The sequence below is a fragment of the Mastomys coucha genome, unplaced genomic scaffold, assembly GCF_008632895.1.
Source record: "Mastomys coucha isolate ucsf_1 unplaced genomic scaffold, UCSF_Mcou_1 pScaffold8, whole genome shotgun sequence".
In the NCBI taxonomy this organism is placed as follows: domain Eukaryota; kingdom Metazoa; phylum Chordata; class Mammalia; order Rodentia; family Muridae; genus Mastomys; species Mastomys coucha.
In genome coordinates, this window is record NW_022196914.1 from 38,160,477 (window position 1) to 38,174,438 (window position 13,962).

The 13,962-nt window shown below is 35.8% G+C and overlaps 1 protein-coding gene across 5 annotated transcripts in view; it reads left to right on the plus strand.

The window, feature by feature from the left end:
• Mctp1 (multiple C2 and transmembrane domain containing 1) overlaps positions 1 to 13,962 on the plus strand; it is a 586,378-nt gene that overhangs the window by 415,578 nt on the left and 156,838 nt on the right. For all 5 annotated transcript variants that reach the window (XM_031359932.1, XM_031359934.1, XM_031359933.1 and 2 more), the window contains 5 exons: positions 4,102 to 4,204; positions 5,900 to 6,002; positions 6,330 to 6,431; positions 6,840 to 6,914; positions 8,810 to 8,929. In XM_031359932.1, coding sequence (XP_031215792.1) covers positions 4,102 to 4,204; positions 5,900 to 6,002; positions 6,330 to 6,431; positions 6,840 to 6,914; positions 8,810 to 8,929 — 503 coding nt within the window. The remainder of the gene's footprint in view (positions 1 to 4,101; positions 4,205 to 5,899; positions 6,003 to 6,329; positions 6,432 to 6,839; positions 6,915 to 8,809; positions 8,930 to 13,962) is intronic.

A 13,962-nucleotide genomic window follows, 5' to 3' on the forward strand; every position in this document is an offset into this window, starting at 1 on the left:
ATTGCCAGTTTAGTTTTTGATAAGTGGTAAGAGACACCCTAGTGTTAATTCACTTGGGAGATTCCTTTTCTTATTAAAATTCCATAGGAAAAGAAATGGCTTTTAGCTTTTAACTAGATTGTGGACAACTATCCAAGAATACTAGTTTAAAATGTCTCTTTATGAGTTATGTTATTCATTTGTAGGTTTTTATATAATAGAGACATTATTAAAGAGATACATAAATCGATTTAAACGACATATTCCTGGTTATAAATTGTCATGAAGTTCACTTTTGTGATGGTTCTTTACTTTAAAAAAAAAATGGTGGCAAATCTGCCCAATCATCAGAGATCACGAGGTCTGCTCCCCTAGGAGAGTTCTGCTTCCTCTTCCTGTCCAATAATTACAAAATTATGTGCTTCCTTCTCGTCGCTCCTTCTGTACTCTTCACTTACCTTTATTACAGTGCTTGCAATGCTGCATAATAATTATGTATTCACGTGTCCATTGTGCCTACTAAATTGTGCATATTTTGAGAGCTCGGCTATGTCTTAATCATACTTATAAGTCTGGGGTGAGCAGAGCAGGTACTCAATAAGTAATGAATACTTCAGAAGACATTCCCAGTTCTCTTTAGAAAATTGTCAACATTGGAAATTGCATGTTCTCAAGGAAGGCAAGATTCTGTGCTAGCTGTTGCTGCAGCTGAAGCAATCAACACCACATCTACGACACAGCACTGCTACAATTTCTGTCTCCCATCAATACCAAGGTCTTCAGTGTGTTACATTTCTAAGGAATGCATTTGATATTTTTATCACCAAAATACTAGAAGTTAATATTTTGGAAAAGACTCTTAGTACTCCATAATTCTGCCTTGGGCTTAAGGCAAAAGTGAATAAGAGGTATAGAAGAGATTCTATAATCTATACATTAAGATTTCTGGTTAGTAAAAACATGGAAGAAGTAAAAATATATTTCAACATTGACTACTGATTGCATTTCTTGTACTTCTAGTTGTGTGTTATTGAAGAACAACATGCACTTTGCAGAATACTGTGTACATCAGTACTGTATCCCAGAGGCAACCCACTCAGGTACTCTCAGCAAGTAGAGAAATGCTTTACAGAGGCAAAATAGAATGATAAAAAGACAAAAGGAGTGAGTAATTATTAGATAATTGATGATTTGGTTCACCTCTAGGGTTTCTTTAATTTTTCTACTTGCTTTTAAGTGGCAATAATCAAGCCTGAGAATTTAAGGAGCCAAAAGGCCAGCATTTTAAAGCAGCATTTAGCAAGCCAATCAGCACACTGCTTGTAACTAGTTCTTTAAAAATAAAACCATAATGTATGCTTATTCACTATGAGTGGATGGAACTTGGTACTGTACTTTGCTGTTATTGAAACTGATGCTAGTTTGTACTTCCCCTTAAACACACAGCATTAGAGGGGAGCTTTCTGAGTCAGTGAAAACTAATAGTGTTCTAAGACTAGACATTGCATCAATTTCTTATACTATAAAAAGATAACTAAATACAACCTACTCAGTCTATACAGTTCTACTCAGATATATGATTGCTTGGTATCAGACAAGCGATTGGCATGCTCTCCCTTGGGGAAGACTGTTCCCTGCACTCTCAGCATTCCTTAGTTGGTTGTAATTATTTTAAACAGACTTTCTTCTCTCTCCTTTCCAAGATTCTAGCGATAAGGAGACTAGAAATGAGGCTTGTTGCTGACTGCTTTTTCTACCCACAATCCCAAATAAAAGGTGACTGAGCTAAGCTTGACAAACTGTTTTCCATCATGCGAGTAATACCATATTAGATATTATATTAGATACAAGTAATACCATATTAGACATTATATTAGATATAAAGACATATAAGAGTACTCAGTGTTGACACTGGTAAAATTGTGATGCCTCTGTTTTTCAAAAGACACTCAGAATCCAGTCACCATTTAGCACCTGGATCACTGGACTGGCTCCCACTGGTCTCCCTAGTGATCTCATTGCCTGCTCTACCATATTCTTCAGATAGCATCAGCTCACACCATCCCTCAACTCAAATTTCTCCAAAAACCTCTTCTGTACGAGTAAGCAGCATGTTGTTAAGAGGCCTGCATCTTTCCTTATCCCTGCCTATCATCTAGTACACACATTCCCAATCTGCTTCCTTAGTCACTCTGCCTTCCTGGGTGTTGCCAGCAAAGCAGACACAGCCACTTCTCTGTGCTTCAGTCTCTGCTGCTCTAGGCCAAGCACAGCTCCTCCCTCTGTTACCTCTTTCATCACCTTGTCTCTAGGCCATCTTTTCAGCAAGACATAGTCTTCAGTCCCTCAAGATTCTCTATTTATCATCTGAACACACTGGAATGGAATCTTCTTCAATCCAAACTCCATGAACACAGGAGTTATTCCAATTGTTTTATACATTGCTATTTCTCTAACAAATACAAACTGATCACAACTAAGGAATGAAGATTTGTCAACTATATGAGTCTATAATCAAAATTACAGAAATCGTCCTGTGTTTGTAATCTGCTGATGACTACGATGTGGCATTACTATTGGAGAAAATCCTGCCTAGACATTTGCATATAAACATTTTCCAAAAGCTATCTGTGGTTGCCTTGGTACACTACCATCAGAATTGTATGAAAGGAAATTGCTATTAAACTGCCAAGTGAAACCAATTATAATGTGTTTTAATGAACAAAATATTTTCTACACTGTCTCTGGTGATGCGCAAGAGTTGGAGATGAGCACGGTAGAGGTAAGAGCCAGGACCTATAAACCAGAGTAGCAAAAAACAAAGCATATAGTAAAGTTTTCACCAGACGTTAAAGAAAACCAGTTCTCTAGTCTTTGCTGAAAAGAATTCTGAAAACATCAAATTGTCAAAACTACCATAATGCTAAATTGTGTGTGCAATTATGTTGGGTTATATGAGACTATGATTTCACACACATATACTAAATTGTTTTTTAGTATAAAATTAATAAATTAAAGATGAATTAAATCTCATACCTCTCATTTGAGTATTATCCTATGAAAAGTAAATATATTCTTGTGTGGGAATACACAGCTTCTCTGTCCCTGGTAGCTAATAAATTCTTTCCCATTAAAAATTAATTGAAAATCTTGAATGATATTTAAGCTTTCACACAAGTGTAAACTAGTGTGGTTTCAGTTCACAATACATTTAAAACAATTGTTTTTTATCATTAAAGTTAATAATATGCACATTAACCTCTTATGTAGTCTAAATCAATACTGTAGTTTAAAAGATATGACCTGTGGCTAGCGTTGTGTAAATATTGATCCCATTTGTCATTTGTATAAGGTATCAAGCACATCACATACCGCTCTAATACTCTACACACTCTCACAGAGCCACTCACTCCATGACTTTATAAGATGAGACAAGTATGACAGAAATATCTAGGAGACCCCAAAATGTGATGGTAGAGTGCATGATTTGAGTATGACAGAACAGAGTCACTAAGAATGGATAATGTTCGAGTCCTTTATTTCCAGAGAACATTAAAAAAAAGAGTGCCACTCATGACCTCTAATTTACCTTTTTGTGAATCTCATATATATCTTAGGGGAAAGTAACTCAGCCAGAGGCAGATTAAAGTGGTATCACTTGGCAACATAGCCATTTTTCACAATAAACATCTTTGGAAATCCCTTTGATGGGTTACTAGTAAATCAGATAAGGTCAAAAATATAACTGCAAAATTACATTGACTGGATAGTTAAAATGGTCATACTAGACCCAAAGAGCACATACAGGGTGGGCACACCACACTTCCTCATAGCAGCTGTCACATTGTTTTGTTAAAAATTACTAAAGATCAAAAAGCAAGCTATATGCTTTGGTCCCAAGTTCTAAATCACTGTAAGTCATAGCGATTACTAAATATCTAGTTACGTCTGTTTTAATGAGATTCCTTTTTAACTTGTAAGCTTTTTCATTTGTTGTTTATTATAAGCCTTTTTGGTGGGTGATTGGGATCATATCTACCATCAATGTGATGGTACCAGCATGTTACCATCAATGCAGGTGCTTTAAATGTTTTTTTTTTCATCACCCCAAATCTCTTGCAGGTAAAAGTGATCCATTTTGTGTAGTAGAACTGAACAACGATAGACTGCTAACACACACTGTGTACAAAAACCTCAATCCTGAGTGGAACAAAGTGTTCACATTGTAAGTAACTATTACTTTGGGCTTATTTTAGAACTGATATAAAAATATAGTTCACCCTGAGACGTGTGTGTGTGTGTGTGTGTGTGTGTGTGTGTGTTCTCTGTTTCACAACTCAGCACATCTGCCCTGCCTTTGCTAATTATGGATTTTCAAACCCCCTACCTCTGGAGAATAAGACTTGGAAAGGGGGATTTCCTTTTTTGTGTTTTCACTGAACTTTTTCCATTGTGCTTTTTATGTGGCCTGACTAAGGTTTTGCTCCCATCACTGAATCTGCATACTGCTTCTTCCTTTTATTCTTTCTATTGAAAATCTTCCCAATTGCATTGACATCAAGAAGGACAAAGCTCTGTTTGTTCCATCTCTGAAATCAGCAAACAATCCAGTCGGGAATTGACAGATGCTTAGTTTGGGCTTGTTTCATTTCAGCACAATAAGGACATTAACCATTGTCCGATATCTCAAAACAACCTCTGAGTTAGGTTCCCTTTTGTTTTAAGAAGTTTGTAAATCTTTTCCACTATGTAAAAGCTGTGCATGCTGCACTATAGTAGCCTCTTGTCCCCTTTTAAAAGTTGGACTGTAGAGAATGGACGCCACAAAAGAAAACTCTCCAAACAGAAGTACTTAACAGATTTCCAACATGGTTTTATGTTCTTGTACATGAAAACTGCTAAATTCCTCATTAATTCCTTATAATGTCTTTGCTTAAGAGTCAGTAACTAATAAGCTTCAATTATCTGACCAATTTATTTTTAAGGAATTCCACATTTTTATGAGAGATGAAAGCCCAGGCAGGAGGCTGACACTCCTAAGAGGGCTATGGAGAGGGTTTTCTCTAGACCGGATAATTGAACTTAAACGAATAGGTTTGATTATTATCAAGGCAATTAATTGATTGTTCCCTGATAAAGCCTCTTTGCATGTGTAGTTGTGGTGTTTCAATAATGAATGTATTCTTTTTTATTTTCTCTTAATTCATATTTTCTTGGTAAACAGTTTGATCAAAAAATAAATTCTAGCAACAATTGACACTTATTTTTCTTGAAACAAAAATATGAAGAACTCACATAGTCTTTGATTATCATTGTTGTCTTTGGCATTTACTGGAATATTACTTCATTTCTAAATCCAAGGGTAGTATTATACTTATGAATGCTATATTTTCTCTATTCTGTTTCTGTGTTTTGCTATGAAACTAACAGAAAATAAGTATTTGAGTGAGAACTTTCAAAAACAGACATGTAAAAGTAATAATAGTTCAAAATTTTATTGTGGTTCCTACTGATATCAAACCATGTAATGTTTTATGTAGGAGTTATGAGATTGCATGATTTACTGCTGTAATGAGAAGAGACAAAGAAGCCTAAAGATTGCCAGGGGTACTTAGTGATTTTTTCCTGTAATTTATTCTTTGCATACCCAGATCAAAACTGATAAGTCATTAAGAATATAACTGAAAGTTATAATAGTCCTCAAAGTTCCAGATGATATGACCCTTGGCGTTGTCATCTTAGATGTATTATGGGAAATTCTATCAGCTTCTACTTTACCCGGGACATGTCTGTATGCAAACAATACATGTAAAAATAAAGATATACAAAACAATTGGTATTATTTCAAATTTCAAAACTATCTAGCTTTGCCTCATACTAATGGAGTCCCCTTTTTTCCTTGGGTGTGTTTATTATACAGCAACATTAAAGACATTCATTCAGTTCTTGAAGTGACAGTTTATGATGAAGATCGTGACCGGAGCGCCGACTTTCTGGGCAGAGTCGCTATACCATTGCTGTCTGTAAGTTTTATTCACCTGGTACACTCTCCTGTGTTGCTTTTGCTCAAGAGGAAAAAAAACTCAGCTCTATGTCTGTCATTTCTCAACCAAGATCTGTAATAAGAACACTAAAAATTTTTAACATACTCAATGCACGGCCATGTTGAATCCCATGATAGTTAATTTTTCTTGACAGACTTGATCCTGGTAATGAACAGGTACTTGTCAGAATTGCCACAGTTGTTTTGGGTTCTCTGTCAGTTTCAGCAGCTGGGGGTCAAAGGTCACTGGGGGAGTGTATTCAGTGGAGACCACGAGACAGACGGCTGTCATGTCCTTTCCCCGCAGATTCAAAATGGTGAACAGAAAGCCTACGTCTTGAAAAACAAGCAGCTGACAGGGCCAACAAAGGGGGTCATCTATCTTGAAATAGATGTGATTTTTAATGCTGTAAGTCTTAACTTTGGCTTTTTTGTACTGCTAAAGAGTTCAGTTTCATGAAAGCTTTTGTTCCTGATTTGTAGAGAATTTCTGTCATTCCTCATTTTCTCTAAACCTTGATGTATCCTGGAGAATATGCTTCTGGCACTGCCTGGCACACCCACACTTTCTGTTAGAGTGGGACCTGCTGCTGCTGCTGCTGCTGCTGCCACTGCCGCCGCCGTGTGCTTGGCTGCTGCTTGCCTGCCTGCTTGAGAGAGAGACGCGCATGCATATGCAACTGTATGCATTTATATTTTATGAGCACAGCAGCCAGGACTTTGAAACTTTAGAAATTATTGCAAATTAAACTGCTCGCAAAACTTGTAAACAGTTGTAATATACGAACCCATAACAGATACATGTGTTGATGCATAGGTGAAAGCCAGCTTACGAACATTAATACCCAAAGAACGGAAGTACATTGAAGAGGAAAACAGACTCTCTAAACAGGTAAAAACCAAAGAAAAATCAATCCCTCTGGGAAGAACTGATTGTATCTGTAAAACATCTAAGTAAATTCAAAAAAAAAAAAAACCTTGGAGGTCTGGAGTGGGGGAAGTCCGTGGAAAAATTTCATCATCTACACATTGAAAATGGCTTTTTAAAAAGTATTAATATTCTTTCTTTTCCTTTCTTCTTTTCTTAAAAAGATCAAGCAAGGGCAAAACCAAAATAATACATTAAGTGGGGGTTGTGAGAAAGGAGAAGGGATATGGTAACTCCAGCATCTGATGGACATGCGCTTATACATTAGCCAGGGAATGGTCATTTGGCACATCAGCTACAGTTTGATTGTCATGGAGTGTGTGACTGAGACCGCCAAAGCCTGAGGTTCAGATATGCATATAGACCACCCACAGGTATGATGCAGGTGTGCGGAGCAAATAAAGCACTTCCCTCTAATTCAGTGAGGAGATCATCTTTTAATTAGATTTTAGCAACAATCAGCTAGAAGTCTAAGTTTCACTGACATTTTCTACTAGTAAATCAGAAACTCTGATATTTCTTTTATGAAGCTGTTTTAATGTAAGCTTGGTATTTATCAATAGTAACTTTAAATTTACTTCAATATCAAGTTAAGAAAAAGTGATACCTACCCTTTTTAAAAAATATATTTAATACACAAAAATAAAAAGTGCTTACTTTGGCTATAACGTTACTAATATTATTTTTACTGTGAAATATTTGGTAACTTTCTGTGCCACAAGAAACTTTAAAGTATTTTTATTTTTAATCTAATAAATTTGCCACAAAAGGAGACTTTTGGTGTTAATCAATGTATGTTACAACTATACTGCCTATATAAATATAAAACAATATATTTCTCTGTATTTATAGAGAAAGATAATAAAAATTGTTCTTTAGAAAAGTGCTAGAAACCAAGAAGGAAGATCCACAGGCAGGCTTTGCCTGAGCAGAATTTCAGCTTTAGAAATGTGCTATAACTGCCTTGCACATACGTGCATGTGTTTTTACACATATATTTTACACTTGTGTAAAAATATATTGCCATTTGAACTCAGTTAATTTCACATGACTGCTTCCTTAAAATAGCAGATTGATGCTGAAATGTATTTAGGATAGCAAAATATTAATTTACAGACATAGGATTAGTTTAATTATGTTTCTGTATGTTATTTTATGAAAACATTATCAAGTTTGCAGATATTCTTTTTTACTGTTGAGGCCATACTATAGTTTCTGTTGTTTTAAAATTTCATCAGTTATCATACATACTTTTTCTAGTAAGAGATTTTCCAACATACTTGGTTACTATAAAAGTTTTCTGAGTCTAAAATTATGGGAAATAATCAAAAAATATCGGGTGTATTTAATGTGTAGGGAGAGTGATTGGAAGACAGGGACAATCCTAGTAAATGGTAAAATCTTTTAAAATCATGGTGTTTTCTATAATAAGCAACAGTAAGCAGGCTTTTCCCTAAGATTAAACCAAAACATTCCAAAGTATCCAATTCACTTTAAAATATCTTGAAATTTAAGTATTTAGCTGATCTTAAAACAAAGAGTTCAAAAATAAATAAAGATCTGCATTTTGTAAATAGAATATTTTTGTCTTATGAGAAAACATACTGGCTTATTTGAAAACATTATTTTTAAATATATATTTAGCTACAAAATTGTACACGCCCCCCCTTTACTTCTCTCCACGCTGTCCACTGATACTTTGTTTTCTTTAACTGGTGAGCCAAACAGCTTGGTAGGTCTCTATGACCTTATGTCCTTTATGGATCCTTTCTAAATTATCACGAGCTTGAAGAACCATGCAGTATATTTGATCATTTTCTGTCTTATAAATTCTAATATTCTTTTCATTTTCCTTACAGCTGCTTCTAAGAAACTTTATCAGAACAAAACGTTGTGTCATGGTGCTTGTAAACACTGCATACTACGTTAATAGTTGCTTTGATTGGGATTCGCCCCCAAGGAGTCTTGCTGCTTTTGTGGTATGATCATACTGTATTACTTGTCCATTGTTATTCATCAGATGCAGTAATCTTAGCTCCAAGTCTCTGTGGCTATAGTAACAGTTATGTTGATAGAGCCATTTAAAAACTCCTATTTTGAGACTTGACTGGACAGATTTGCTGTGGGCAGGAACCTGATGGATTGTTCAAGGTCTGAATCCAAGAATATATTCCTCAGATTTCCGGAACACAAGACATCTCAGCCAAACTATAATTTTCTCTGACACTTATAAAGTAAAATGTTGCATATTGTACAATTCCAGATTCCAATAGGAGAGCCAAAAAAAAAAAAAAAGTTCTCTGTGTAAAATAATGAGAGTGGGAACAGCCTTGACCATCCTCATTGAGACTTTGTTCATTCTATAAATATTTTGTCAAAATAGGACCATCTCTGATGGTAGAATACTGGCTGGTAAGATGTGAGTCAAGCAGAAAGGGATGTGACCTACTTAAGACTTGTTTCTTGGTTTCTAGTTTTTAAAAAGTCATAGTGATAATGTAATCGACCCAAGTAGAATCCTTACAAGGTTCATCCTGTACCCTTTACAATGGTTATTTAATAAGAACTGATGGCAAGACCAAAGGCAGTGGCAGAAAATCTAAAATGCTCTTCCTCTGGGCTAGCCAGGATCGTCTACTCATGCTGTTGCTGCTTGTTCAGTGGAGTCCGTCTTCTGAAATTCTTTATTTTATTTTGTGATTGTTAGGAAATAAGCACCTTATGCTTCCTTTAGCTGACAGTTTTATAAAATATGACATTAGTATGCGGGCTTACAGGAAGGCCTTAATTAGAGGAACAATCAAGTTTTTAGTGTTACCATTAAAATGAATGTATGCTTTCAGTTCTTACAGCTCTGTCTTCCTCACAGCCCTTGTATGGAATTCTCATTAATGTAAGAGCACAGGAACAAAGGATGCATATGTCCCTTTGTGCTGTAACTTACCAGAAAGTTAGCAGCCTGCTTCATAGAGACACTTTGTTATCTCCTTAAAGAAAGTGACTGCCATCATCATTTATAAAAAAACAAAAAACAAAAAAAAAAACAAAAAAAAAACAAAAATCAAAATCAAAAACAAAAAGATCTTTCTGTATCCTTGTAATACTGCTCACATAATAGATATATTGGGGTATTCTAATTTTCCATTAGCACAGATGCATTATGATTTTAAGTAAAGTGATATTACTTTCAGGTTCGTTGAGGCCTTATAATAACAATAAAACTTTATTAAAAATGTCTGTTGCCATTTTTGATTGACTATCTTTAGTACCACCCTCCACAGCTGTTTGTGAAATTTGAAAACATAAAAATATATATAATTATATAATTTATTCAGGAACATGTTGTGAATTGTTTGACATTACAGCATGTTTTGTGAGTCTTCATAAACTTTTTCTAGATTCCAAAAGTCATTTGTAAAATTAATTCAAGATGGTAGCCCCTTTTCACAATCTTCTTTTGCTTCTTACAAAAGAAGTCACTGAGACTGAGCAACAGGCACCTGCATGTAACCTTACTCCCAGTGATCACACTGGAAAGAAGCAATGCAGTGCAGAAAATGCAGTGTCTGCCTTGGCCAGCAACCAGTTTGTAACAGACTCAGCCCTAGAAAACACAAGCGGAATGCAGGAAGTTTGCCCAGAAAACACAGTAGGATAATAAAGGTAGGAAACAAGCTAAAGCCAAGGATGAAGCATAAAAGCACATGACAAAATGTGAAGAAACAATATTAACCATTTCATCAGGAAAAAGAAAACATAATTGTACTTTATTGAATGAGATTGAAGTAATGAGTCAGGAAACCACACTTGCTTTGCGTAGACTCCAGTTGGGCATCCTTGGGATGAGAATGAGCTGCCTTCATGGGAGAACCCATCACCTGAAGGCTGCTCAGCAGTTAGTGAGCTTCCAGTATAAATAGCCAACTAAAATTTTTCAGTGAGGATGCCAATCTGAACATTTTTCTTGTATGGAGAACTCCAAATAAGTAAGGGTTTGCAATAATAAATCTGGTTATTAAATCATGATAAGAACATGTTAACACCATCAAAGCAATTTCCCTATAATTTTTTATGAACCCAATACTCTGTTATCAATTACTTCTCTTACCAACAATCTACTTAAGCATAGATTGAACTGTGGTATAAAAAGATTCATATGAATAAAAAATAATATTTATCAGGTACTCTCTATGTGCCAAGGAATTTTTGTTTATATATACATACATAAAAATACTCTTTCACTAAGAATTGAATGTTTTCAACAGCTCTATAATGTAGATTCTATTATTCTCTCCTAGTATATAGATGAAGAAACTGAGCTACATAAAAGTTCCTTGCCTTACATGCCATGGTAGACATTCTTTTCTATAAAAGACGTTGAAATGCATATCTTATAATTGTAATATAATGCAGAAAAAACACCTTGTGAAAGATTTTCAGCCATATCATAGAGAGTAAATGAGGTATTTAAAAACAATGTTTCAAAGTTGCATTGCATGAGCAGAGCCTTATTAGGACAATTTGTTGAAAAGAACTGATTTCCATTAGATGAACCTAAGCAGGCTAATTCTTACAGATAGATCCTTTCCATCATGCCCTGTTGACAGACTATTATATATATATATATCTATTATATCTATTATCTATTAAATATATTATATATATTTTATCTATTATTATAACTTTGGATCCATTTGCCCCATTTTTCCTAACTGCAGCTGCCTCATGGAGGGTATGCATTTATATAATTAAGTAACTTAGTTTTAGGCCCAGATCAGAAAGCTTTTTAGTGTTTAAATAATTATTTTCCTATTCCATTTTGGTCTTCTCTTCTAATTCATTTCTCCAACAAACAAACAAACAAATAACAGCAGAAGAGTGAGGTCAAATGGAAAAAAGGATCATATTTTGCATCTCAGTGTCAATGAGCGCGCAAATGTGGACCGCAGCCCCAGCCCCCAGCACTGCTTGTGTTGCTGGGGTTGCAAGCAACAGAGATAAAATCAGGGGAGAATGAACGGCAAAAGGAAGGCACACAGGCTTCTGGCAACAGCCTTGTTTCTGAGTACTGTGATTTAGGTATTTAAATTTTCTGATGAATATTGTTTTTCTAAGAGAACAATGTTGTAAATAGTGCTTAAACTTAGAATCAGCTATTGTAGACCTGGAAATTTTCAACAGGCTCTTGACCAGATGTTTGTGTTCTTGTAGAAGTTAGTGAGTACAAAAATGACAAAAGGAAAAACAAGGAGGGATAGAGAAGGGAAGGAGGGAGGGAGGGAGGGGAAGAAGAAGGGAGAGAGAGGGAATATATTCATTCTTTTCAGTACTGTCATTTCTCACTGTAATGAGCACAAAAATAATTGGAAAACTGAGCTATCAGTAAAAGGACACACTTCAGTGTGCATCAGAGAATTATTTTACAGGACAAACTTTCATCTTTAAATGTGATTGTAGATAATTTGTGGTACCATCTGTCCATTTGGAATTGTTTTAGCCTTTTCTGTCGTTATAGAGTAAGTGCGGCTGTGTTTAACATTAACATTTGATATTTTACACATTTAATTTCTGTTCGGCTGTGTGGTCCCTGGGGAATGAACCCCTGGTGCTCCACGAGAGAGACAAAGTATTGATCAGTTAACATTTCAGCTACATTTATGTATGTCGCAAAATTAATGAAAATGCCAGACAAAAAATGTCAGAGTGCACAAAAAGGTAGAATTTAAATTTGCGACTTTAATGAAAAGTCTTAAGATGTGCATTATCAAAAATGTCCTCTTGCCTTTAAAGTACAATTTCACACAGAATAACTAACGGGAAACACATATTTTACTTAGAGGAACAATGAGCATGAATTATGACAAGATATCAGCTTCTCATAGCACATACACTGCAGGATAGCAAGTTTGAATGCATAACCATTGGCCATAAAATACATTTGCTTATGTTCATATCTGAGGAGCTCCTAACTTTGACTCTTTCTCCTGACCAACCTCAGCAGGCTTTATAGTAAGATTCTGGATTCTGGCTCTGGTTTTTCCTGCTGCGGTTGCTTCTCCTTCTTCCTCTTCCTCTTCCTCTTCCCCTCTTCCTCTCTCTCTCTCTCTCTCTCTCTCTCTCTCTCTCTCTCTCTCTCTCTCTCTCTCTCTCTCTCTTTCACTCTGTGTGTGTGTTTGTAAATAGAATTCTATCTATACTAACTCATCGAAGACACCAGATTGAGCCCTTTCTGGCATCTTGAAATGCCTGCTCCCCTTTTCTGGACAGTCTGTGATCCATCTTCAGTCAATCCTGTTTTTGTAAAGGAGCACATGGGATCACAGGTTTCCACAGAAACCCTGGGCCATTGTGGAGTTAGAGAGAACAAACAGGGATGATACATGCATAGAAAGAAGAACCCATAAGACAAGAGGAGGACCTGTCCTCAGTGTCCTGAAGACAAGAGGCCATCAGCAAGCTTTGCTACGTGCTCCCTGTAGAGAAATTCTGAGGCTATTCAACAACTTAAATTTTTTTTCTAACAATTATTACAAGCTATAAAAACTTTAGAAGTAGCCTTCATGGTTAAGGACTGAAAAGGCCACATTAATCAAGGGGAAATACAAATGTGAAAACACAGGCATTGGTGTATCACTTGAGTTCCAAGTCCTAGCATACACAGAAGAAGATGCAGGATCATTCACTGGATCTAGTGAAAAGTACGTCACGTCTACAGCTAAAATTTCCAACAGACATTTGTGGTATTACCACACCAACAGAATTATGGCAATTTTCAATTTATTTTTACAGAAGCACTTTTGTTACTACAATTATTTTTTTAGCACTAGATAAAAAGAGAAGTTCCAGGAACACATTTTGCTACTTTCCCCACAACAACAACAACAAAGAAGTCCTGAAAAGCAAAGAAAGAAGCATCATTGAACATAATACACTGCGGGTGCTGCTGTGTGTGTGTGTGTGTGTGTGTGTGTGTGTGTGTGCTCATGAACACAGTGGGTGCTGCTGTGTAGGT